The sequence below is a fragment of the Zootoca vivipara genome, chromosome 3 (assembly GCF_965207765.1).
Source record: "Zootoca vivipara chromosome 3, rZooViv2.hap1.1, whole genome shotgun sequence".
In the NCBI taxonomy this organism is placed as follows: domain Eukaryota; kingdom Metazoa; phylum Chordata; class Lepidosauria; order Squamata; family Lacertidae; genus Zootoca; species Zootoca vivipara.
Genome location: NC_142586.1, coordinates 76,845,556 through 76,871,841, shown reverse-complemented (window position 1 = coordinate 76,871,841; position 26,286 = coordinate 76,845,556). Strand labels below are relative to the sequence as shown.

The 26,286-nt window shown below is 42.4% G+C and overlaps 1 protein-coding gene across 3 annotated transcripts in view; it reads left to right on the top strand.

Moving 5' to 3' along the window:
• Nucleotides 1–1,009: 1,009 nt before the first annotated feature.
• Nucleotides 1,010–26,286, top strand: part of AKT3 (AKT serine/threonine kinase 3) — a 94,346-nt gene continuing 69,069 nt past the window's right edge. For 2 of the 3 annotated variants that reach the window (XM_035108351.3, XM_035108349.3), the window contains exons 1-2: nucleotides 1,010–1,527; nucleotides 12,022–12,165. In XM_035108351.3, coding sequence (XP_034964242.1) covers nucleotides 12,120–12,165 — 46 coding nt within the window. In that variant the 5' untranslated portion in view covers nucleotides 1,010–1,527; nucleotides 12,022–12,119. Of the gene's footprint in view, nucleotides 1,528–12,021; nucleotides 12,166–26,286 lie in introns of those variants that run through there. The other variant, XM_035108350.3, reaches the window with a different exon arrangement.

Sequence of the window (26,286 nt, the reverse complement as noted above, 5' to 3'; positions counted from 1 at the left end):
GCCCCGCCCACATTTCCGGTGTGGCCCCTCCCCTCTCGCCCCTTGCCCCCCCCTAATTTTGATCCTGGCTACGCCCCTGCGCCGGCTCCCTCGGCCTATAGAGCGAGATGAGCGCTGCAACCCCAGAGTCGGACACAACTGGACCTGATGGTCAGGGGCCCCTTTACCCTTTTAAACATGCAGGGAGGATCAGACTGCACTAATTATTCCCACTGATAATACAACTATATTAAATACAAATTCAAGTTGTAAGTGGCTGCTTAATCATAATTACTAGCAAACTACATTATTCGAAGGGTATTGTAAATAATATTTTTGCATACCTCCCTTTGTAAATGGGTATGGTGGTTGAATACACAGAGGAATTATGGCAAGTTCTTAAAGAAATGGGAGTGCCTGATCACCTCATCTGTCTCCTGAGAAATCTCTATGTGGGACAAGAAGCTACAGTTAGAACTGGATATGGAACAACTGATTGGTTCAAAATTGGGAAAGGAGTACGACAAGGTTGTATATTGTCTCCCTGCTTATTTAAGGGAAAGGGGCACACGACTCAAAATCTGGCCGGACGACGGAGGATTCTGGCTCCGGCCTTGCTCGGGTTTCTTCTTCCCTTGGTGGGGGCGCCTTCAGAGCCACCCTCGCCGCCTTCCTGCTCCTCCCAGCAGCGGCCTTTTCTGAGGTGCCTCTTCCTCCCCTATTTCCCCTCATCCTCGTTTGCTCCCGCCCATCATCCTTTCCCTCAGCTTTCCCACGTCTGGCGGCCTGTCTGGTTCCTGCCTCCCCCTTTATCCCGCCTCGTCTCTTTTTCACCTCAGCCTCCCCCCCCCCCCATCCTCGCCTGTCGGTTGGTCAGCCTAGCCGGCTCCTTCCTGCTCGCCTCTCCCTCCCATTCATCCTCATCACCTCCGTCTCCCTCCCTCCGCTCTGTCTGGCTCCCCCCGCCTTTTCCCTCCCTGCTCTGTCTGGCAGCCCCCCGCTCCGCACATCGGCGCTTCTCGCGAGAGCTGGGGGATGCCGCTGCTGCCGCCGCCGCCGCCTTGGAGGGGAAGACACTCGGGGGGGAGCCAGTGACGTCGGGAGTTTTCCTGAAAGTCAATAACGAGCCTGGCGGAGGCGGCCGAAGCAACGGCGGCGGCGGCGGCGGCTGTAGCAGCAGCCGGACCGAAGGCTGGGTCCCAGGCGGCTCCGGGCGCACTGAGCCGGGAGCGGGAGCCGCCGCCCTGACGTCCGCGGATGCTGCGGCCGAGCTGCCCAGGCGGGCGCCTCCGTGAATAGCGGGGAGGAGAAGCCGCTGTCTTATGTAGCCGCCGCCGCCCCTCCTGCGTTTCCCTCGCCGGCCGGGGCCTGGACCCTTCCCCACAGCGCTGAGGGGAAACAGCGGCCGCCGAAGGGCCGAGCCTGGCGGTGCTGTGGGGGGGGGAGGGAGGAGGGAGCGCGGGGGGGCCCCCTGCCCGGAACCGCCTCCGCCTTCCCGCCACTTCCACACCGACGGCGGAGCATCCGCCGCCCTCGCCTCCGCCTCAGGTAAACGAGCGTGGAGCTGGGATGGCGGGCGGGAGGGCGAGCGAGCGAGCGAGCGGGAGTATAGGCGGTGGGGGATGCTGGCTGGCTGGGCGCTGGCTGCTCTCGGGGCACGTGAGGTGAGGTGAGGGCGGGAGGAGCGGCGGAGGGTGGGGATGCCTCCTCGGCTGCGGCTTGGCACACAGGCGGCAGCTCCGGCCCCCTTTCCCCAATTTCTGGTGTGTCCCCTCCCCCCCTCGCCGCTTCCCACCCTAGAGGGGGGACGACCCATCTAGGGCCTAGTAGTGATGATCCCCGTCAGTATCCTTGTGCTGACAGAGGGAGGAGGCGGCGGCAGCAGTTCCCCAGCTCCTCCTTCGCCAGCCATCACTCACAGCATATAAAATAAAACAAGTCCCCTAGACTACTAGTGCGTGTGTTTCTCTGTGTGTGTTTGGCTGGGCCTGACAGGCTGCTGTAGAGACACAAGGGGTTATATAACATTAAAGACGCGCGGGGGGGGGAGGAGGGAGAGAGATGTGTGCTTGGCCACGAGGCACAACATACAGCGGCGCGCGCGCGCACGGGCGCAGTTATTTATATGGAATGTGGCTTCCTTTTCATCTGAAGGGGATGCTCGGGGAGGGGGAGGAGGGCGCAGAGCGTTACTTGCGCACCTGGTCTCTCCTGATAATATTCAAGCCCCCATATCCAGCTCCTGCTCCCCCCCCCCCGACGCACACACCTTCACGGTCACTGTCACTCCTCACACGTCCACATATTTCCCTCCCCCACTCTCTGTTTGTCGTGGATCATAGGTAAATGTATATAGCGAATGCACTTAGTTTAATCAGTAATAAACGTTTCATCGTCTCTCCAGAACGTGTCTGTGTGCTAAGAATAGAAATAGGAGAGGATGGTCTGTTCTGTTCATAGTAGTGTATGGCTCTGGTGCTGGTGCTGCTGGCAGCTGTGGCTGCAAGTAAACAAACCAACCTCTTTCTGCGCATCAATCTTGCTGGAACAGCCATTATGATGGCTGCTTTGCACATAGAGGAGTTGATGTACAGTACATGATTACTCGACAGACACTGCTTCTTACCCACCTCCTACTTGTACAGACCATGATCTGAGGAAATTGAATAGACTGACACATGTTACAGTTTGAAAAAAGGCCTGTTAGTAAATAGGATCATCCTTAGAAGTTAATCAGTTATTTGTAAACAAAACCTAAAACGCTACTTTAAAAATCACAATGTGGTACAAGAAATTTAGAGGGCACTTAAAATTTATTTTTCATGGTATTCAAACAATTTGGCATGTTTTCATTGAAGTTTTATTATAATTACTTATAAACATATACATGATGGTCTGTCATAATGCTGGCAGATGGGAATACTGTAAATGAAATAGTTTTTATAGTCTATGTCTTAATTCAAAGTCCTTTTAGATTGGACTTTAAACTGTGAAGTAGATTACTGAAGGTTGGGTAATCTAGTATTCTCAAAGTTTGGCAAATCTAACCTGTATTATTTGTACACACTGGATCGTTTTTAACAAAGTAAATCTGAGGATTGAATTTAATTTGCAAACAATATATTTTAGTAGCTGACAGATTATTTGCAATCATGCTTTAGAGAGCTTAGAGATAGCTGTTTTTGGGGTACATCAGAGAAACTCTAATATTGGGGCTGGGTGTCTTGCCAACCTTGCTAGAACATACAGACATTAAAATGCTATGAAATTCAAAGGAAGCTCTAATATGTGTAATTTTATTTTATTTCTTTTCAAATGTATTTTGTTTTGCCTGTTTTCTGTTGTAGAAAGTGTATTCCTACTTGAACACTGCAATTTAAGAGTGGTTACAAGACAAATAAAATGTAAAGTACTTAAATACTATTTGTTTTGACATCATTAAGCGTGTTCATTAAGCAGATTTTGTTTGTGGTTCTGTTTGTTTTCCTGTGAAGAGTTTTAAATTGACCCCAATATCTTTAATTGGATTGGACTGCTAATTATAATGTATGTATGCCTTGATTGGATGAGGCAAACATGGATGTCCAGATGAATGGTTCAGAAGAAGAGTATAGTACACACAATTATATCCACTGCCAGAAGTTCTGTATATGTATATTTAGCTAATAAACTCACAGAAGTCATTTTCTATCTAGAGATTTGAGCTTTCTCTTTTCCTATGACAACGAAAATGTTTTAATGTTTGTTTCTTTTATCATATTTTAACTTTCAAAAACTAATTTGCAAAGTACAATTAAAGTGTACTGTGTTTATATTGTTATTAAAAAAATAGCTGACAGTGAAACAGATAGGCAGTATGGTCTTCTGCATGTTTGCTTGGAAGGAAGTGTCACTGGGATTTATTCCTAGGAAAATGTGCATGGAAACAAAAACTATTGCTTTGGTTTATCTGATTTGAATGTAAGCAATGCCACTTAAAAGTACTACCTGTTCTTTTTTCAAAACTAGCAACTCATTCTAGTTATGTTTGTTTAGAAGTAAGTTCTACTGAGTTCAAAGAAGGCCTCTGTCGGTAGAGCAAGAGACTTAATCTAAGGGTTGTGGGTTCAAGCCCCACAGTGGGTGAAAGATTCCTACATTGCAGGGGGTGGACTAGATGGCCCTCATGTTCCCTTCCACCTTTACAGTTCTATGATTCTCTGTACATATATTTGCAGCTTTAACATATGATATATTGTTGTCTAAATTAAAAATATTGCCTGTATGCAAAGAATGACGTACATTTTTCAAAGTTTTCTTGACAAATGGGAACTTAAATTGTGTGCAGAATTATACCTGAAATACTTCATTAAGTTGTTTCATCTTTAACATAATTAACTGACAGATTATTCCTTATGCTTTGAGCACCTCTGTAAAGATGGGAACAGCAAGATATGATTAAAAATCAAATACATTGAGCATTAATACATTAATATACTTGAGCAACAAGTTGAGCTTTTGGCTAAAATCCTAAATTTATTTGCCTTGAGAGTTCATGTCCTGTTGATGTTAAGTGGGATTTACTTTGAAGTAAATGGGATTAGAACTGGTTTGTAAGGGTGTAGGTTTAAAATACATACTACAGGAGCAAGTTCCTTAGGCCATAACTTTATGCATACTTACCAAGAAGGAAACCCAATTGAACACAGTGGGACTTGGTTCTGGGTAAACATGGATAGGATTATTCTATATGCAATAAAAAAGGTTTTAAAATATGTTTGTGAGTTCATAACCTAGATAGATCTTTAACAGGAAATTGGGAAGTAATTATTATGGCTTGATAACACATGCTTTTATTGTGTCTATTTTGCAGAAAGTGTAAGGTTTATTTACTACTTTTGGCCTGTATTTACTGCTTTTTTGCCATGTATGAAAATCTAAATGTGTTGGATTTTCTAAGTCTTTCACATGTTCTAAAACAAATATATTTCATCATCATTGGGGTCACACAAAACCTGTAACCAGGAGTTATATTCTTGCATATTTGCTTGGAAGAAACACCTACTCAGTTAAAGATTTACTCAGCATTATTATTATTTACAGTTAACAGCGTTGAGACAGTAATCCTGTGAATTTGAAACTTGGGGACTGCATGAAGGATACTTTATTGAACATTTGACACGTTTTTTAAATGGGGTTATTGAAGTAAATAGATGCAAATAGGTGACTTTACTTGCATTAACATTATTTATGAGAAATGGTGGGGGGACCATATGTTCATGAAGATCATATAAATGTTATAGAAATTAGACATGTACTCCTGAAGAACCCTTATAGGAGTAACACATTTATTCACATGAATACAGCTTGGATAATGACATTCTAATGGTTTGAGCTGTGTTCAGAACATAGCTGTCAACTTACGGATTGGAAAATAAGGGATCAGCAGCCTCACCCAGCGGCGCGGCACCGGAAATCGGTTCTGCACATGTCTAGACATGCCCAGAAGCGACCTCCGGTGCCGGGCTGCCCGTGTCTGCATGTCTGGGCACCGGAAATCACTTATGCGCATGTCCAGAACTAATTTCCGGCAGCACTCGGCAAGTGAGCGAGTCGCAAGCCGTTGAGCAAGGTGTTTTACTGGGTGACGGCTGGCTGCTGGGGGGGGGGGCGCCAAGTGGAGCCTCCCTGGCCAGCAGGGAGGGAGAGGAGCTGCTTTGAAATCCGGGAAATATATGGGATATCTACAATCCGGAATAACAGCAGGAAACGGATTGAAATAAGGGGGTTTCCCGCGAAAAACGGGAGAGTTGACAGCTATGGTTTAGAAATCCAATAGATATGTCATTCTTGGAAGTCCAATAGAGAGTTCAGAAATCTATCTTCAGGACTAGAGCAGAGTCTTCATGAAGCTGAATGTTGAGGCTCAGTTACTGCCTCAGTACAGGATCTTGTTAAGAGGCATCCTGTAGAATTGCTATTGTGCTTTTTACTCACATGTATAAAGTTACTTGAGTGCCATGATCTTGAAAGAAATTGATGCTTTAGGAAAAGATCTACCTTGGCTGACATTAATAATATATGTGTTTTATTCTTTCCACTGACTTGACTAGATACTGTTTCAGGCCTTCAGTGAATAAATACAAAAAAGTTATCTTAAAGTTAACAGCCATGAAATAAATCCTGTATTATCCACATTTTGAGAGAAAACTGAATTCTCATAATAATTATTTTCTCAAAAGTTGAGTTAGCACAAGAGAAAGAAAGCATATTTATCTCTCATGTAATAGAGGAGCTCATGTTTGCAATCTTGGACATGACTATACTATTTAAATATAAACATTTAAACATTGAAATATATAGAAAGATGGTGGTACATAACTGTATCCACCTGTATCCATTGATGGAATACTTTTTCATTCACAAAAAGCAAGTTAGGTTCCAAACTGGTAACTTCCTATCTACCGGTACAGCTTAAGTAAGACTATTTTATGCCAGAAGCAGCAGTTTGTCTTATATGTAATTCTCTGAGATGTCTCTGAGGTACAGTACTTATTGAACTCAAAGGTTCTTGTGGATTTCATAGTGTTCTTTTCTTGATCTCTCTAACATTTTGAGACTAAATTGCTTTATATTTTGGCCAGACTGTCAATACTTTGTCAGATTTAGGCAGATTTGGGGAACTATAGGTGGTTAAAACAGAAATTATAACAGATTGAGGTTGAATCCTGACAAGACAAGTACTGTTTTTGGGGAACAGGGGACGGGTGGGTGTGGGGGACTCCCTGGTCCTGAATGGGGTCACTGTGCCCCTGAAGGACCAGGTGCGCAGCCTGGGAGTCATTTTGACTCACAGCTGTCCATGGAGCCACAGGTTAATTTTGTGTCCAGGGCTGCTGTCTATCAGCTCCATCTGGTACGCAGACTGAGACCCTACCTGCCCGCAGACTGTCTCACCAGAGTGGTACATGCTTTAGTTATCTCCCGCTTGGACTACTGCAATGCGCTCTACGTGGGGCTACCTTTGAAGGTGACCCGGAAACTGCAATTAATCCAGAATGCGGCAGCTAGACTGGTGACTGGGAGTGGCCGCCGAGACCACATAACACCGGTTCTAAGAGACCTACATTGGCTCCCAGTATGTTTCCGAGCACAATTCCAAGTGTTGGTGCTGACCTTTAAAGCCCTAAACGGCCTCGGTCCTGTATACCTGAAGGGAACCAGGCAAGAGGGCCTTTTCGGTAGTGGCGCCCGCCCTGTGGAACGCCCTCCCATCAGAGGTCAAGGAGATAAACAACTACCTGAATTTAGAAAACACCTAAAGGCAGCCCTGTTTAGGGAAGTTTTTAATCTGTGATATTTTAATGTATTTTGGTATTTGTTGGAAGCCGCCCAGAGTGATGGGGGAAGCGCAGCCAGATGGGCGGGGTATAAATAATAAATAATAAATAATAAGTAAATTGTGAAGAGCTCCAAAAGGACCTATCTAATCTGAGTGACTGGGCTGTAAAATGGCATATGCCACTCAGTGTCAACAAGGGTAAAGTGACGTATGTCAGGGCAAAAACATCTTAATTTCACTTATGTTCATGGGGGTCTAAATTGGTGGTGACTGACCTGGAACAAGACCTTGGGGTTGTAGTGGATAGCTCAGTGAAGTTGTTAATCCAGTGTGTGGCAGCTGTGAAAAAGGCAAATACTATGCTAGGGATCATTAGGAAAGGAATTGAAATAAAACTTCCAATATCATACAAATCTATGGTGTGATCATATTTGAAATATTGTATACAGCTCAAAAAGGATAGTATAGAGGTGGAAAAGAGCAACCAAAATTATCAAAGGGCTCCCCTATGAGGAATGGTTGCAGCCTTTGAGAATTTTTAGTTTAGAGAAAAAGTAAGAGGTGACGTGATAGAAGTATACAGAATTCTGCATGACATGGAGAAAGTGGATAGAGGAAAGTTTTCCTCACTCATTAGCTTCCAATGAAGCTGAATGTTGGAAGATTCAGGACAGATACAAGAAAGTACTTCTTTACACAGTGTATAGTTAAACTATGGAACTTGCTCCCACAGGAGGCAGTGGTGGCTACCAACTTGAATGGCTTTAAAATGATTAGACCAATTTATGGGGGATAAGTCTATCAAAGACTCATAGCCACTATGGCCATCTTCCACCTCCACTGTCAGAGATTCCCAGTTGCTGGGAATCACAGTTGGGCAGATCCTGCTTGTAGGCTTCCTATAGGCAGTGTTTGAAATTAGCCAGGCGCCTGGTGCATTTTGCACCTGGATATCAGCCACTTGCGACCAAGTGAGATGCCTTGGTGCCAGGATGGCACCTGACGTCTCTATCATCAGAAAGTGCATGCCTGGGGATCATTGGTTCTTGACTGTTTTCACACACTAATGCGACATCGTGTAGAATTCTATCAGTTATATTTTATCTGTACAATCAGAATGAATTTCAGGAACCAAAAAGTTGTATTGAAAAATACAACTTCCAAGCTGTCTGGCTCAAAGATGGCAACTAGGAGTTCCATTTTGGCAACTGTAACCCTGGTTTAAGGAGCCACTTGGTGCCTAGCTTATATACGGTAGCTGAGTTTCTAACACCTCTGATAGGAATTGTGAGAACAGGATGCTGGACTAAATGCACCACTGACATGATCCAACATGGAGCTATATGGTGTGGATTTTGCCAAGTCATATTTTGGAGTGCAGGACCATATAAACTTTAGTTCCCTCTTAAGTTTAGTAATTGATCTGGTTTTCAAACTTTCAGGTGAATATGGAACTGGGAATTACTGGCCAATTTCTGCTTCTGGATACTAAAATATGTGATTCTTAGTGCTTTATTAGGGTGGAGTGGGGAACATGAAGACCTCCGGATGTTAAGACACCAAGACTCCAAATCCCATCATTCCCAGTTATCCTGGCCAAAGGTCAGGGATTATGAGAGTTTTTGTCCAGCAACATCTTGAGGGCCACAGCTCCCCCACTTCTGCATTAGGAGCTCATGGTATCAGAATTTTCAGAGTATATGTTCTTAAAAGTACTGCACGGTAACATATCATTTCGATGAACAAGGAATACCTTCTGAAAAGGTTTAGAATTGCTAACTGTAGTGCTATCATTTTATAGGAATTCTGTGAGCAACTGAAATGAGGGATTTCTATGCATTTTCGCCAAAGCATCCATTGCTGCAGTTGTCCACTGTGATATAAGGGGTGGCAGCACTACAGACATTCATATCCCTGTTCCAAATATTGTCTTGCACAGTTCATTTAATATTCTTCTACTGAAGAGAGATGAGAGAGAAAGGGGATACCTGGATTCATTTTTCTAATGTTGCAGATGTCAGTTGTGTATGGAGGAATACCAAACTTGCATTATCCCAGCTAGGTGTAATTCATCCCCCGAAGCAGTTTTTTATAATACATTGCAGCTGCATATGTTATTTTCACTAATATATGGATATTTTTGCACACTTTACCAGGATGTATGTATGTTTGTACACATTGCTGGATAACTGCATTACAAAATTCAGATGTGTGAATTTCATAGAATGGCTGTGTTTCAATGTTCATTTGTTCAGTATGTGAACAAATGATTCACATACTTAATTGCATTTTTCCTCCATCCCTAGGCTGGGGGGCACTATACTTCAGTGGTTCTGATCCTACCTTTAATAGCTATTTCCAGAATGTACTTATTCATGACCATTGTTTAGTGGCATGCGAACTGTATTGTTATCCAGGTAGTTTTAGCACCTGCCTGAAATTGCTGAGAGCTGTCATCTGGAGTTTTGTAATGAGGTGTTGCCAATATGTTGATGGCACCCAGCTCTATTGGAGGAGGTTGAATTACTAGGCGTACGTATTGCTTAAAGGTGGTGAAGGTCAGCCTTTGGGACAATAAATTGAAGCTGAATCCTGAAAATGCAGGTGTTCTGTGTTCCAAGTGCTCAAGTTTGGGAGGTGGGAAGATGGCCCATTCTGGACGGGGTTGCAGTCACCTGGAAGGAGCAGGTCTGTAGCCTGGGTGATTCTCCTGGATCCAGTAATCAGGTAGCCTCGGTGGCTAGGAGTGTCTATTTCCAGCTCTGGATAGTTTGCTGGCTATGGTGTCTCTTGGACAGAGATAACTTTGTCACTGTTTTATGGTACTGTATCCACCTCTCTTTTTGAAGTTGTTTTGTTGTACAGTATTTGGAATAGTTTTACTTTTTTTTATAATACTCTGTTTTCCCGAAAATAAGACATACCCATAAAATAAGCCGTAGCAGGATTTCTAAGCATTTGCGCAATATTAGCCATACCCCGAAAATAAGACATAGTGATAGGCGCAGTTCTGGAGAGCGCCAAGGAAGAGGCGAGGCTGGACACACAATTAAAAATAAGACATCCCCTGAAAATAAGCCATAGTGTTTCTTCTTGAGGAGCAATAAATATAAGACAGTCTTATTTTCGGGGAAACACGGTAGTAGCAGTTTTTCTGGTTTTTTCATTGTATATTTTATTCTTATAACCTGCCCTGGGACTTTATGGCAAAGGGCAGGCAAGAACTCTTATAAATAAGTAAACATGATGAAGCAGATTTGTGATCTGTATATATTTCAGTGTTAGAAACTAGGCATTAAATGGCTCCTTAAACCAAGGTTACAGTCGCCAAAACAGAATGTCTAGTTTCCATTTTTGGGCAAGACGGCTCTAAAGTCACTTTTTACAGGGACAATCCTACCTCTTTTTCTTAATGGTGACACAGACCATTCATAACGTAGGGATATTCTTCACAACTTTGAGCAGGGCAGTGGGGTGGGGTGGGGTAAGTGAAGACAAGCGACAACAATTAACTATAATGTTTTTCACTGCTCCTGCTTAGGATGCACAGAAAAAGCATTTTGGTTCCTGAAATTCATTCTGATTGTGCAGATAAAATCTAACTGATAGAATTCTACAGCATGTCGCATTAGTGTCCAGATCCAATGCTCCCCAGATGGTGGAGATGTCAGTCACCATTCTGGCGCCCAGGCACCTTCACTTGGTTGCAAGTGGTCAATTGTCAGGTGCAAAATGTGCCTGGTGCTGGGCTAATTATGAACACTGATATATTTTTATAAGATTGAGCAATTGCTTTTGTTTTTAAATGATGTCCTTAGGTATCAGAGCATGACCTTTCTTAGAAGGGGCTTTCCCTTTGCTGTGGGAAAGAAGGGGTAATGGCTCTTCCAAAATGGCATTTCACCCTCCACAGTCTTGTAAATGTTTGTATTTAAAAGAATTCCCTAAAAAAAGTTTGTTACTTGATTAATTAGGGACATCTATTCAGTCAGCTTTCTCCAACATGGTGCTGCTGTTTAGACATTGTTTAACTTGAACTTTATTAGTCCCAGCCAGCATGGCCAATTGTAAAGGATGCTGGGACTTGTAATCCAACAAATTCTGGAGGGCAGCAGGTTGGAGAAGGCTATTTTGAATCAGTCAAAAGGGGTTTAACAGATTGATCTAAATGATTGGCTTTTCTGAGTCAGCAGGGATCAACATCTAGCAAAACATTTTTTTTTATATTGACAAGTATGTTTAGCAGTGAGCTTGTTCTTGAAACCAGCGACATAGCTAAAGCACTGTTTTTGTTTTCCCAGGAGTATTTGCCTGTTAGTATCATTGCTATCCTCTAGGTGCCAGGTAAAGGCTATTCTGTTCACCTATGCTTTTAACACTGTGATTCCCCCCCCCCCCCCGGATGCTGTTTTTAGATCAGGCATAGGCAACCTTGGCTCTCCAGATATTTTGGAACTACAACTCCCATGATCCCTAGCTAACAGGGGCAGTGGTCAGGGATCATGGGAGTTGTAGTTCCAAAACATCTGGAGAGCCAAGGTTGCCTATGCCTGTTTTAGATGATATTTATGTTATTGATCTGAATTTTTGTAAGTCAGTTTTAGGGGGAAGGTGGCCTGTAAAGTTCCTAAATAGTAACCATTTGAAAAATAGCTGTTCGAGCGGATTGGGTGTCAAGTAACAGTACACATCAAGTTAATTTTTTTCCTTTATACTTACAGATTGATTTAAGATACGGAAAAGTCAGAAGAGACTTGAAACTCAAAGCGATACTGCAAAACAATATTTCTCTGAATTGAAGGCTCATTGTGGAGCTATCATGAGCGATGTTACAATTGTGAAAGAAGGTTGGGTTCAGAAAAGGGGTAAGTGTTGAATTAAATAATATACTATCCTGCAAGAATTTTTCATGGATAGTGGCTGTATTTCCTCCCCTTCATTTAGTAGTTGTTGGCCTGTGGTGTGGGGAGGCAGTGATCTGTGTTGCAGCTGCTAGGGGATTGCAAGAGAATTGGGAATCGAAGGTGAGGCCCAGCCTCCATCAGCTGGCTCGCAAGGAGCTGGTTTGGAAACCAGCATGGCTGCACTAGTGGTTTAACTTCTCCCTTGGTAAATGCAGTAGATCAACTGCTCTGAGTGAGTAAGGAGAGGGCAGTTCCTCATAATCATCCATGTGGACTGGGAGCTGTCCAGTACACATGGGCAGTTTATGAATGTAAATGCCCTGCTCCCTTAGCCCAGCAAAATAAACATGTAACTGCAACAGCAGCCCAGATGATCTAGAACAGTGTTTCCTGGGACTACCTGATCTCTGTAAATTATATACTAAGGGGATTGATGGATAATAGCTGTTCTGAAAAGCTCTCCCACCCAACCAATTCACAGTAGTATATTTATGCTTTTAATAACTGGTGTTAATGGGTAATGTGAAGGAATGGGTTTTACTGCCCTGAACTGCCTGTATCTTATATGCGAGTGCATATTTTTCCTGGTGATATGCTTTTGTATACAGTCATACCTCTAGTTACGTTCGCTGCGGGTTGCATACATCATGGGTTATGAACATGCCGAACCTGGAAGTGCCGGTATGGGTTACTTCCGGGTTTGGCGATTCGCACATGCGCAGATGCGCCAAATGACATCACAATAACTTGTGCTACTCAGGGAAGCTAAAGAGAGACCCTGGAAAACCTTTGGGGGCAGTTTGAAAAGGGCAGCCTAACAAAGATGTAGGCTGGATCTAGACACATCAAAGAAGCGATTCAGTTAAGTGTGTTGTAAACTTCTTACAGGGAAATCCTGTTGGCAAAAGATGAGACTCCACAGTGCCATCTGGTGTCAGTGTTATAATGCATATAAAGTGCTTTATCTTTACGAATGTAGCTGAGTCCAGAATCTCTTACCTAGTGGCAGCAAGTATCACAAACAGTGGAAGGGTGGGTGCAAGCAGAGGGATACATTCTGTTGTGTCCAGATCTCTCTTCCTAAAACAGCACGAGGCCCAGGTGGTTGAGACAGGCCCATCACAGGTAGCAGCACTTTAATCTGGCAGTTTTAACACATTGCTTTGATCACACACACATGAATTACTAAGAAGTCTCACTGAGTTCAGAGGTACTTACTGCAAACTAAGAGTTCATTGATTGCAGCCCTTATCTTTCTCATTTCTAAATATATATGAATCTTAAGAAACTGTTTTGGATCACTGTGTGACATTGCTTTAGCAACATAGTGTTCCGTAACTCTTATCCAAATACTATCAAAGAACATTGTGCTCAGACCAATGTTCTAACGGTAAAATGGTTTAAGTAGCTCAGTGAGTTTAAATTGTTTTTAGTAAGTGTTGAAAAAGTCAAAATCCATTATATTAAATCTAGAAGTTGAACAATTTATGGGTAAGATCCAGTATCATACCAGCAGCTGCAATGTGACTTCCCCTTGCTGTGCTGCCCACCCCTTGGGCCATTGGTTCTGGAGTGTCTCCCAACATTCTGGAGCAAATTTGGAATGTGGGGCTGCAGAGGGAGAGAAGTAGAAGAAAGAAAACCTGTTTCCACAAGCAGAAGTTCATTGCACAAGCAGGATGCAACAATTGGATATTGCCCAGTTTAATAAAAACACTACATAGGAAGGCATCATATGCATATTCATACATTTAAAATGGTGAGTTCTGTGCATTTTGTTTTAACATCCTTTCTTTGTTTTCTGTTTTATCTGATGCTTGCCACCACTTTAAAAACTTGTTTGAGGGTAGGATAGCATTACAACTTCAAACTGGACAGTGATCCACATTTTGGAAAGCATGTATGTACTCACTTTCATGTGTGTACACAGACAAAGGCTTAATTACATGGTAAGGCACAGGCATGCACTTTCATGTAGACATGCAAATACATTCTTTTTCTTAGTAAAAGTTCTAAACAACAGAAGCTCTAGACTGGCTTTGTAGTTAGGCACTGCTCTCTTTTTGGGTGGGAAGGGATCCAGTTATATCATGATCAGGAAAAGTTGGTTTTTGCTATTTTGGGCCCCTTCTGTGGAACTTGCTCATTCATGATATCTGCTTACCTGGGAGTAAAGTAAGCCCCACTGAACTTGATGCATAGGATAATGCTGAAAACAAATTGGTTTTGGGAGGCGGGTTGCAATTGTGGCGAAACCTGGGCTATTTTAGTGCTACATTTTGCTGTGCAGGTTTTTAGAGATTTCTGCCCCCACCCCCATCAGGAGGTGAAAGGTACTACTTCCTGATTGGTAAATTGGGATTCTTACAGGAAATTAAAGGAAACAATAACACATGCGTTGTATACAAAATATAGCATTTCAGAAAGAAGCCTTAATCTTCCTTCCTGCAGTGTGTATATATGTTCCTATGTTATTTGGGACTTCCTAGTAATTGTTGTTGTTGTTGCATCAAACAGCTGTGCAAGCCTTTGGGAGGCAGAGATGTGAGAGTTTGCCTTCAGAGAGACTTCTTTTAATGGACAATCAGCTGATCATCATTAGAGCAACAGTTTTCAACCTTGGGTCCCCATATGTTCTTGAACTACAACTCCCATCATCCTTGATCACTGGTCATACTGGCTAGGAATGATGAGAGTTGTAGTCCAGCAACATCTAGGAGCCCAAGGTTGAGAAAGGCTGTGTTAGAGGAAGCCTCTTTGAAGCATATGCAGAGGGGGAAATGCTACTTAAACGGGAGCATTTTAGTCTTTGCAGGCAAAGCAGTTTGTATTCAAAGCACTGGAAGAGGGATTTAAATACTAACTACGGTACTGCCCTGGAAATAATTTTTTGAAAACTGTTTTTAAAATGAATACTTTTTCTTTCCAGGGAAACAGTTTGCATTCAAAGAATTTCCATCACTACACCACACTGACTCATTTGCTTTAACTGATTTTAATACTGTGTTTTAAAATTGTTGTAACCTACCATTGGGTCTCATGGTGGGCAAACAATCAAATCAAATCAAATAAATAAAGACTATTTTTTACCAATCAGTAAAAAGCTATAGGGATATGTTGACCCAATCTCCTCTCTCTGATTTGCAATTACTCAAAAGTCTTCACATAAAATAAAATACAGTATATCCATATATTAAAAGCAATTTTTTTAAAAAAATGAGTATTGCTTGTTATTTTTTCTAACTATATTAAATTATGAAATATATAAGATTAATTTGCTTTGAATGTCTTCTATGATGTCACAAATTTTCAGGATTTAGAATGATTTTTTTAAAAATAAAGCAATGTAATCTATATCATATTGAGTTTGGCCTTGTCATTAGTCAGTTTGTATAACATGTAACAGTCTCCTCTGAATTAGTAGCAGAGGGTGAGAATCTCAGGAGTTACCAGGCAAATGGAGAACATTTTGGGATTTTCAACCTCGTAAGATAATTCTAGATCTTATCTATTCATTTACCTCAGTGACCACATGTTCAGCATTCAGCAACCTGGAACTTTCTGATATCAATCAACGTGGCATCATTTGGTGTAAGGCCTATATTTGTGGATTACCTCTTGTCACTGGTCTACAGACTTTTGGACTCTTGACTGCCAGTAAGCTCCATTTCACCTCTCATTTATCTGTAGCCCCCAGCTTATGTTTTAAGACAGGCATAGGCAAACCCAGCCCTCCAGATGTTTTGGGACTACAACTCCCATCATCCCTAGCTAACAGAACCAGTGGTCAGGGATGATGGGAGTTGTAGCCCCAAAACATCTGGAGGGCTGAGTTTGCCTATGCCTGTTTTAAGGAGAGCTGAATGGCCCAAGGTACATTCATAGAATGAGGTAGGATACATGGAGAAAATGATGGAAGAAGTGCACCCGCAGAGAGTTCTGTAGGTAGCAAAACAGAAAAATGGGGTAAGAACGTAAAAAGAGCCCTGCTGTATTTGTGAAGTCAAACAGAGCATGACTGCAGAATCCTGCTCTTGCCTTTGTTGCTCCACAACTTATATTCAAAGACATGCTGCCTCTAAAATTGCTCAACAAGATGAGGGTATACACCTGTTGGCATGTGTAGAGAAAGACTGCACAGTTCTTTCAAAGAGTGCTGAGGCACTAAACCTGTTTCCACATTGCAACTTAAGAGTTGCAGGTGGGAAACCACCTGATTGAAGTTTTCTCCATGCAAAATAATTCACATAAAAAACATGCATTAGCAAAAAGGGTTGTTTTGATGTGCACCTTTTGAGATAGCATTCTTCTTCTACATTATTTACATTTGTGCAGTTAAGAGTTCCTGGTAAGATATATGCTGTTACAAACAAAAATGAAATATTTTTAAAATGTGTAACCAAAATGTTGTGTTTCTTTATTTTGAGGAAGTGTAAATATAATGTTTAAGAAATTGATAAGCAAGAGAACATCTGCTTTTTAATTGCTGCTAAATGATAATACTTAAAAGGTTAAACAAAAACTAGAAAAGCTTTGAATTTTGAAGTATTTACAGCAGCTAGTAATATCACTTACTGAAGACATTTTTGTCAAAGTTGAAGAAGTTATAGCTAATTAATTTCTTGGGAGACATATGATGAAATAGTAGGTGTGATAACATATTTGAGTAGCATATGGTTGTTATGAGGCACCTTTCTAATGCCTGAGCAGCAAATTAAAAATAGAATTTTCATTTTTTCAGTATGACTTATAAAAGGTCTTTGGTATACAGTATTGTATTTAACTAGGTTTAGTTTCATTGTAAGTTAACTTTACTACTGTACTTGCTATTTGTAGTGGAATTATGAAATCATACTTGGACTGCACTACTTCTTGTGGTCTGTCAACTATCTATATAATGCTCAGTGCTGAACTTAGATAAGTCGTTTGGTTTTTACATAGAGATTTCAAAGAGAAGACTTCCTCTCAAAAGGCCTGAAAAACCTGGTCCATTTACCTTATACTCTCCCTGTATCTGCTGACTTGGGCACTGAATTCTTCAAGGGAGGCCTTTCTCGTGAATTGGCCAAGGATTGATTGAAGCCTGTTGTGTGGTAACATAGGATAGGGTGTTCTCTGCGTGGGAACTTTGTTTGTGGAACTCCCTCCCATTGGCAGTATGGCTATTTCCCTCTTTCCTGACTTTCTGCTGTCAGTTGAGGATAAATATCTTTACTCAGGCTTTTGGGGGGACAGAATTTAAAGTTCCGTTACTTGTATTTTATAACCACTGAAGAATATTTTAATGGTTCTTTTTGTGATTTTAATATATACTGTTTTAGTTCTGTTAGATTGTTTATATTTTGTATACTACCCTGAGATTCTGTGAAATGAAGGGCAGTCTAAAAGTACTATTATTATTACTATTACTACTACTAGCTAAGGGCCTGAAGTTTGCTGGATGTGGTAGAGCAAGGCGTAGAGGATTTTGAGTAGTAGGGTTTGGCAATATCTGTTTTTCAACATTGTGATATATCATCAGCTAAACATCGTGATACACTGAAGTATCACAATGTCTGAAATAAGGATGGCTTCATGATTTTTCTTCCATTGTAATTTTTGCATAACACACACACACACCATGATCCACAATATATTGCCAGGTCAAAAATTATGAAACTGATATCACGATACGGGTTTTAAACTGGCTTTGGACGATATATTGCCCAGCCCTATTGACTACTTTCCTAATCTTGTGCTCTTTTGTTCCTCACTGTCCCATTCATTATTGTGGCTCTATTCCTCAAACTGATCACAGCCTCTAGGCTTTCCCTTTCCCTTTAAGCCTCAATATATCCAGTCACCTGCTTGCCCTTACCCGTTCTACATTCCTATCAAAGAATTTGTCCAGCTTGTAATGCTTGACCAGGGTCAGCAAACTTTTTCAGCAGGGGGCCGGTCCACTGTCCCTCAGACCTTGTGGGGGGGACGACTATATTTTGGAAAAAAAATGAACGATTTCCTTCTGCCTGCAAAAAGGCCTGAAGATGCTTTGCTTTACCTGTCCCAGTTGTCGTCCAAATAGCCGCTGTTGGGCATCTCCAACCAGCCAGGTGTCATGGCAGGGTAGGAGGCGGCGTTGGCTGGCGAAGACAGAAGCAGCAGCCCTGGCAGAGGAGCTGCGAATGGAGGTAGGGGAACCAGAGCGTCGCCGGAGCTTTTACCCACCACCACCAGCTGCTGCTGCTGCTTCCCAAGAGGCACCGCGGAGAAGAAGACAGAGCTGCCTGCCAACCTGCAAGCAATGGCCACTGCAATGACCCGCCTGAACGCCTTGGGAGGAATGAAGGAGGCAGGCAGGCAGGCGGCAACAAAGAAAGTGCGTGAGGAAGTGGTGCGGAAAAGGGGTGCGGAGAAAGAAGGAAGGGTGAACTGAGGAAGAGGGAGGAGGAGCAGGAGGAAAACGCACCAGCAGCTGGCAGCCGGCGTCACACACCCCTTCACAGCTCCACCCTGCTGAGGTGGGCAGGCAGGCGAGCCGACTCTTGACGGCACCCAGCGTGGGACAAGATTGCTCCGCCCCTGAGGAGAAAACCCCTGAGGAGAAAAGAGGGAAAGAATGTGCGTGCTGGCGATCCACATGGCGTTTCCCGGACCGTCCATGGACCGGATCTAGAGGGCAATTGGGCCTGATCTGGCCCACGAGCCTTAGTTTGCCGACCTATGTGCTTGACCATACAGAGAATGAAGCACCATATTCCTCAGAAGCTGTTATACAGCTCAGTATATAAAGCAAGATTTTTATATATGAATGATAAGCACCCAGCCAGCCTTCTTTGTAGGCTCATGCATATAAGTCAGGCATCCCCAAACTTCGGCCCTCCAGATGTTTTGGACTACAATTCCCATCTTCCCCAACCACTGATCCTGTTAGCTAGGGATCATGGGAGTTGTAGGCCAAAACATCTGGAGGGCTGCAGTTTGGGGATGCCTGATATAAGTCCTCCATTAGTAAAGAAAAAGTGTTTTATATGCGTTATAAACTGTGAAACCAGATGGCGCTGTGGAGTCCCGCCTTTTGCCAATGTGATTTCCCATTATGAATTTTACAACACGTTTTCCAGGAACGCTTTTTTGATGTGTCAAGATTCAGCATGCGACTTTGTATGCCACTTTGAGACATTTAATGTAGTAACAGGAAAAAAATCAATAAATAATAAATGATAGAAGTTATTACTCTCTTACTCTCAAGAAAACTTATCTGCAGGGAGCACCCACAGAAGTAAATCCTGCTGTTCTTGGTAGGGGATGGAGAGGAAAGGAGAGCAACATCTTAATACCCCTCTACCCCTCCTGGCTATTTAATTCAGAACTGGATCCAAGGTGGGGTGGGTGGTCCTCAGGGTGGGTTACCCTGATCTGGGACCCTGGATTAAGGTCATGGGGATGATGTGGGTTGGCCTGACAATAAAAGCTAATTGTGTGGCTATTTCTGTTTTATTGTTGTGGCTGTAAATCCCCCCCCCAAAATGAATATATGGGATGCGGATTTTTAATAAACAAATAAACCAAAGTGGCCAAATAGCCAGAAACCTGCATTGTTACATACACTTCCTGAAAAAATATATAAAAAGATTTAAAATTCCAGTATTTCAGGAATTTTTAGTAATTTTTAAAATAAGCTTTACAGCAAGGCTATCACACAAGTGCATAAAATCTGGACTTCCAAAAATCATTTGGAAAGGCCATAAGAGTCACAAATAGAAGCAGAGGAATCCTACTGTAATGTTTCCTGCATAAATAACATTTAGGAAGAATGGTATAGCCAATGTTGTTGTTTTTATTGTCATCTTCTCAAGAAAAATGGAAGCAGTGTTGGCTTTGTTTCCAGTTTTGTAGGCTTATGAAAGTAGTCCAGACAGTTGTTTGACCTCAAATAGACCTTTTAGTCTCTGGCTTGTCAGATGACACGGACAACAGGGAGATCACCGTTGATTGGCATTCAGATCACAGGCAGCCACTAGGCTCAGTGCATAGCCAAATATTGCTTTAGGATTTAGACAGAGCCACTCTGGCAAAGCAGTGCAATACAGGAGTGCCTGGCGTGCTATGGTCCATGGGGTCACGAAGAGTCGGACACGACTAAACGACTAAACAACAACAACAACAACAACTCTGGCAAAGCAACCTAGTTGTCAGAGTAGCTGGTGTTTTCTTAAAGAACTGTTACATAATGGAGAGACTGGATACAGCTATACATGCTGCTTTTCTTTTATAAATACCGTATAAAGTGTATTTACTCCAAGAAAACAAACATTTCCCCTTGGGGAGCAAATTTCCTTCTTTTGTTGAATTTTGCAGTCACACTAGTAAGTCACCTTTATCTCTGTGTTTTATCTGTTTGGATCTATAGTTCTTGTGCTAGTGAAAAATTCTTTAAAATAAATGATTGTGTTATTAATAGGAGTGTGAGGATAAAATCGCAGGCTGGCTGTGCTGGGGTTTTGGGGACCTACGCAAGTGCCATCTGGGAGTTGCTGTCACCTTGGCCACTGTTCTCACCCCCATGGACAGCACCTGACTTCTGCTACTGCTGCCCTACTTTCTCCTCTTTAGGTCTAGCCAACTTGGATGTGCCATTACCCACTCTCTCTCTGTGCTGCCCTGGTGATACTGTTTTCTTCCCCAGCTTACCAGGCAGTGTTGGGGAGTGGAGGCTCCAGCTGCACCATGCTGTCCTCAGTTCCCCTAATGGGATTTAGAAACACTTTGGGGAAATGAAACTACAGTTGGTACCTTGGAAGCATGCACTTTATTGTGCAGTGCTCCCACCTGACCTCAGCATAAAAAAGAGAGACAAACGGGGATGTTGTGACAAACAGTACCAGTGGTTGGTCATGCTGCAGTGTATATATGGTGTGTATATATGCTGGGTGCTGTCTGTTTGTTTTGTGCCATCTCCCCAGCATCTGCTGCTGACACCTCCTCTAGTGGTCATTACCCCACTCCAGCTGTGGGACCCTGTAAATGGGCTCCAAAGTTCAGCCGTAAGAGAACTACTACTTCAAATTATAATATTTGCTTTTAGTCATTTAATGCTCTTACTCATCTTTGCTCTTGGTTTGATCTGATAAGTTTTTATTAATCTCTAAAAGTCCAGATAGTTCTATAAATGTACTAGCAATCCTTTTTGTTTTTGATTTTGTGATAGCGTTGTTGCCTTTGCAGATTGTGGTTATTAGTTGATGTTTGCTGGTTCTGTTTGTTCATATGTTCCATTAGGGTGACATCATCACCAATCATTCCATCCTTTAAAACCCATTTCCTGCATTGTCTTTGTTTTCGAAACAGGCTATATCGAGGACAACTCCGTTCTGTCTTCGTCAAATGAATGGGACAAACCAATAGTGCATCTCAAAAACAATTCCAGTGTAAACTGTCACTTTTCTGCTATTGACTGACTTTTTGAAATTTCTACATGAATGCATTAATGGAATAAAGTTATGCTGTGAATTGATTTTGAAAGTATTTTTAAAAATTGGTGGAAGCAGCTGGCATGTTACATATTACGCCCATTCTTAAACAGCTATACTGGTTGCCTATTGTCTTCCAGGCCCAATTCAAGGTTCTTATGTTGACATTTAAAGTCCTAAATGACCTGGCGCCCAAATATCTAAGAGAGTGTTTCCTTCTCCAGCATCAACTTGCCTGTTCAATACATTCAGCAGGTGAGGTTGTCTTAGTGATGATCCCAGCTCTGAATGACGTGTAGTGGGGGCTGTGGAAGAGCCTCTGTGGTGATGGCTGTGTCACATGGCTGTGAAATGATCTCCCCACTGAGGTGTGCCTTGCCTCTAAACTATTCATTTTGACAACAGGTGAAGGCACACCTCTCTCATCGGGCTTTCAGAAGTGGAGACGGGCGATGTTGGTTTCAGTATGATTTGTTGCTATATTACTTATGTAGATATTTTACGTAAATTGGTTTTTATGATTTTATTATGTATTATATTTCATTTCATTTCATTACATACCACCCTTTGACTGTTGTGCTGAAGGGCAGTTAAAAATATAGTAATAAACAAATAAATAATTTTCACTGCAATGCATCAGGAGATGATCATCCTTTCAAAAGGAAGAAAAACTACTGTACAAAAACCAGTTATAGAAATTTGTTCAATAGTTTCCCCCTTCTCAGAAAAATAATTGCAAATAACTGGTAATTCAGTTAAGTGCAGACAAAATTCAGCCTGCTCATAATGGAAGAGGTTGTCTACTAATGTTTTTGACATATTGTAATTAGTGTGCCTCACCCCTTGTGTGAAATCAGTGCGAAAACAGAAAGGCCTTTGATGATAGCTGAATTTTCACTTGGCTTAGTGAATTTTATTGTGTAGACAGAATTAAAGGTTGAGAATAGGAGTGAGAAGTCCAATAAGGAGACTTTTTTGAAGGATAATATAAGTGTTTCTATACAATAATTTGGTAGATGATCAGCATGAAATGACTGGTAGTAATCCATTTTATTGCTGTTTGCTGCTAGTTGTTTCAGTCAATTTACAATGACACATTGTGAATTTTTGTACCAATTTCTGTTAGGCCAAACAAACTAGCGAGATCATAGGGAACTGGTGCAACAAATGGTAGCACAAAAACAGCAGTTGTAGCAGCACATGGGGATTGGTTCCTCTTTTGTGAGAAACCTTCTCTCCCACTTCATGTTTGGAGCTGCTGTTATGGAGGAAACTCTGTTTGAATGCAGTCTTAAATAGGCAACAGTAATTCAGAATGCAAACATGATCTTTTTATGTTTATATGCTTCACTGCTCACCTCTTTCACTCCCACAAGATTTGTGCTGAAAATGTTGGTTCTTGATAGACCTTTGCTCTTTCAATGAGATAAACTCCTTTGTCAACAAGTATCTCCTTTGTCGGACTGTAATTTTTTAAGAAACAAAATCTTTTTATTTAGTTTATGGTTTGCAACTAGCAGCATTGGACAGGTAGGAGGGGGGAAAGTGCAGGAAAACAGCTAATTATAGTAATTGCAGCTGGTTTCAAAGTACTTCTAACAGTTTGTGCATAATGCTTACTTGAAAGCATCAAATGGGCGCTAGTTGTGAAATAGAACACCTGTTTGTTGTTGAGCATGTGTTTATGCAGATGATTGTTGTTGTCAAAGCACCTTGATGTAGAGTAGTCCTGTTTACATTTACATTCTCCCCAAAGGATTAACAGTGTTCTCTCAATAAATTTGCAGTCTATTCTCCTCTCAAAGGCTGCTGTTTGGAGGGTGGTGTGAACGAGGCAACAAGTGCTTGCTAATCACTTGCATATACATAATTAGCAACAGTCTGGTGCACTGGAGTCTTTGTATAACCAGAACAATGCTGATTGGCAGCAGTAGATAACAATAGTTGTGGCAAGATGTTGCCTGCTGGCTGTTTTGAAGGTATCTTTACCTTTCTATTTGCTTCATAGTAGGTTTTTTGAGATAACTGTGCCACTGCTCTAGTTTCTTATAATTTGCTTTGAGTTAGTAGCACAGCTGAGCCAAATGGCCCAGGTTCTCCTTCCACCATGACCCTAAATTGAATTTATTGGGGGGGAGGTCCCAACATTTTTTTTGGGGGGGGGGGCTAACAATACACATTCCTCCCCCAGTCTTTAATATGTTGGTAGAACCCATCACACAAATCATATTGATATCATACTTACTTGTGTGTTGAATACCTGAATTAGTGAGAAAGTTCTATCTCCACATACAACCTAAAATTTCTGGGGGTCTCAGTGGACTACCGGGGGGGGGGTAGCTGGGCCACCAGCCAAAGCTGATGGAAGGCACTCTGTGCCTGAGGCCACCTGAGTCTCAAGTGACAGCAAAGGATCCAGAAGTACCCCCAACCTGTGTACCTGCTCCTTCAGGTATAACCATGATGAACTCTCATCCATCTGGTCTAGGGAACCACCCACTAACAGTGCCGCAATCTGATCTGGATTGAGCTTGTTGGGTCATATCCAATCCATTATTGAGGCAAGCCAATGGTCCAGCACATCCACTGCCACACCTATAGATGTAAAGGAGAAGAAGAGCTGTGTGTCATCAGCATATTGCTGACAACTTACTCCAAACCTCTCAATAACCCCACTTAGTGGTTTCATGTAAATGTTAAACAGTTACCTTATCTTATCCTTGCAACTGTTGGCTACTTGTGTATATTCCTATTTCATGAATTCCCCTTTCTTCCATTTCTTATAAATGCACTTCTTAAATCTGAGCTCATCTATAAGCTCCTTAGGCAGCCACACTGGTTTCTTTGGATGCTGCCCAATCTTCTTTCCTGCTGGAATTGTCTGCATTTGTGCCTCCAATATTTCACCTTTAAGAAACTCCCATCCATCTTGGACTCTCTATGAAAATTTCTGAACATGGACTCTCACCCAGTAGTTCCTTAAGCTTCTTGAGATCAGCCTTCTTAAAGTCCTGAGTGCATGTCCAACTATACTCAGCTTTCCCTTGCCTCTGTGTCATGAAACCCAAGAGGACATGATAGCTTCTTCCCAAGGTTCCTTGTACTTCCACTTTATCAATCACTCCCTGTTGGTGAGGACCAGGTCTAAGATAAATGATTCTCTTGTTGCTTCTTCCACCTTCTGGGAAATGAAATGGTGAGTGAGGCAATTGAGCAATTTGTTGGACCTTACATTCTTTGAAGGGTTTAAGTTCCAACAAATATTAGGGTAGTTGAAGTCTCCTATGACTATTATAACTCCTTTTTGAATATTTGGTAATCTGCTCTAGGAAGGCTTCATCCAAATCTTCAGTCTGGCTTGAAGGTTTACAGCAGATACCCACAGTAAGGTCACTGTTGTTTCCCTCTCCTACAATTTTTACCCATATACTCTATCAGCCTTCCATGTTCCACCAGGTAATGGATCTCTTAACAAGTGTACATATAATCCTCCTCCTCCCCCCTTCTTGTTTGGTCTATTACTTTTGGACAGGTTATACCCCTTAATTTCTCCATTCCCATCATGAGTCATCCCACCAGGTTTCAGTAATGCTTATTAGGTCATATTTGCCACCCTGTATTAGGAGCTCCAATTTGTCTTGCTTGTATTCCATACTCTGTGCATTAGTATGGAGGCAACTGTAACCATGAGTCATTCCTTCCAGCTGCTTCCTTCTTGCAGTTTCCTGGCCTTTAGCAGGTTTCTGTAGCACCACCTCAGTTTCCTGTGCATCAATGAAGCTATTATCCCCAGTACCAGGTGTTCCCCTGACGTGTGTAGTATTGTCTCCTTCAGCCTCAGGATTTCGTTTAAAGCTTTCCTGATCAAGTTCATGAGACTCTTAGGAAACACATTATTGCCAACCACTGTGAGGTGCAGCTCACAGAAACCATGGTCCAAGAAAACAAACTTTTCCTGAGAACACCACCTGTGCAGATAGCGTTTTACTTCCAGTATTCTCTTTTCTTCCTGGGCCATGACCTTCAACAGGAACAAATGATGAAAAAATAGCCAATGCTCCAAGGCGCTTCAACTTCCTTCCCAGTCTCTCTTAGTCCCTTGCTATACATCAAAGGTTGTGTCTGGCATTATTATTTGTACACACATGAATCGGAAGGAAGGGGTTGTGGTTACTGGACTTAATAAGATTTGGAAACTTCTCTGTCACATCATGAATCTTTGCACTTGGAAGACAGCACACCTCTCGGGGCATCCTGTTACCTCTGGACACTGCTTCCTCTCTCCCCCTCAGCAGGGAATCACCTACCACCACCACAAGTGTCAAGGACTGGCTGAACACTGAGGAGTGGTGGATGGATTCTGATGACTGGGCACTGGGAGAGGAGGGGTTGGAGACTCACTTGGAAGAAAGGATCAGTGAATTGCAGGAACCTGTAACAGCTGACAAGAGGCAGAGGCAGGAGAAGCTGCAGAATTGGAGAGAGAAGAACAGGGTCAGGAGGAGGGAGAGATAGGTCAGGCTGGTATAGAATCAAGGGCTTCCACACATACTATTCCTGCTCCACTGTCTCCCAGGACCAGAAGAGGATTGAAGCGGAGGACTAAAAGGTTACATGCAGGTGGAGTCTT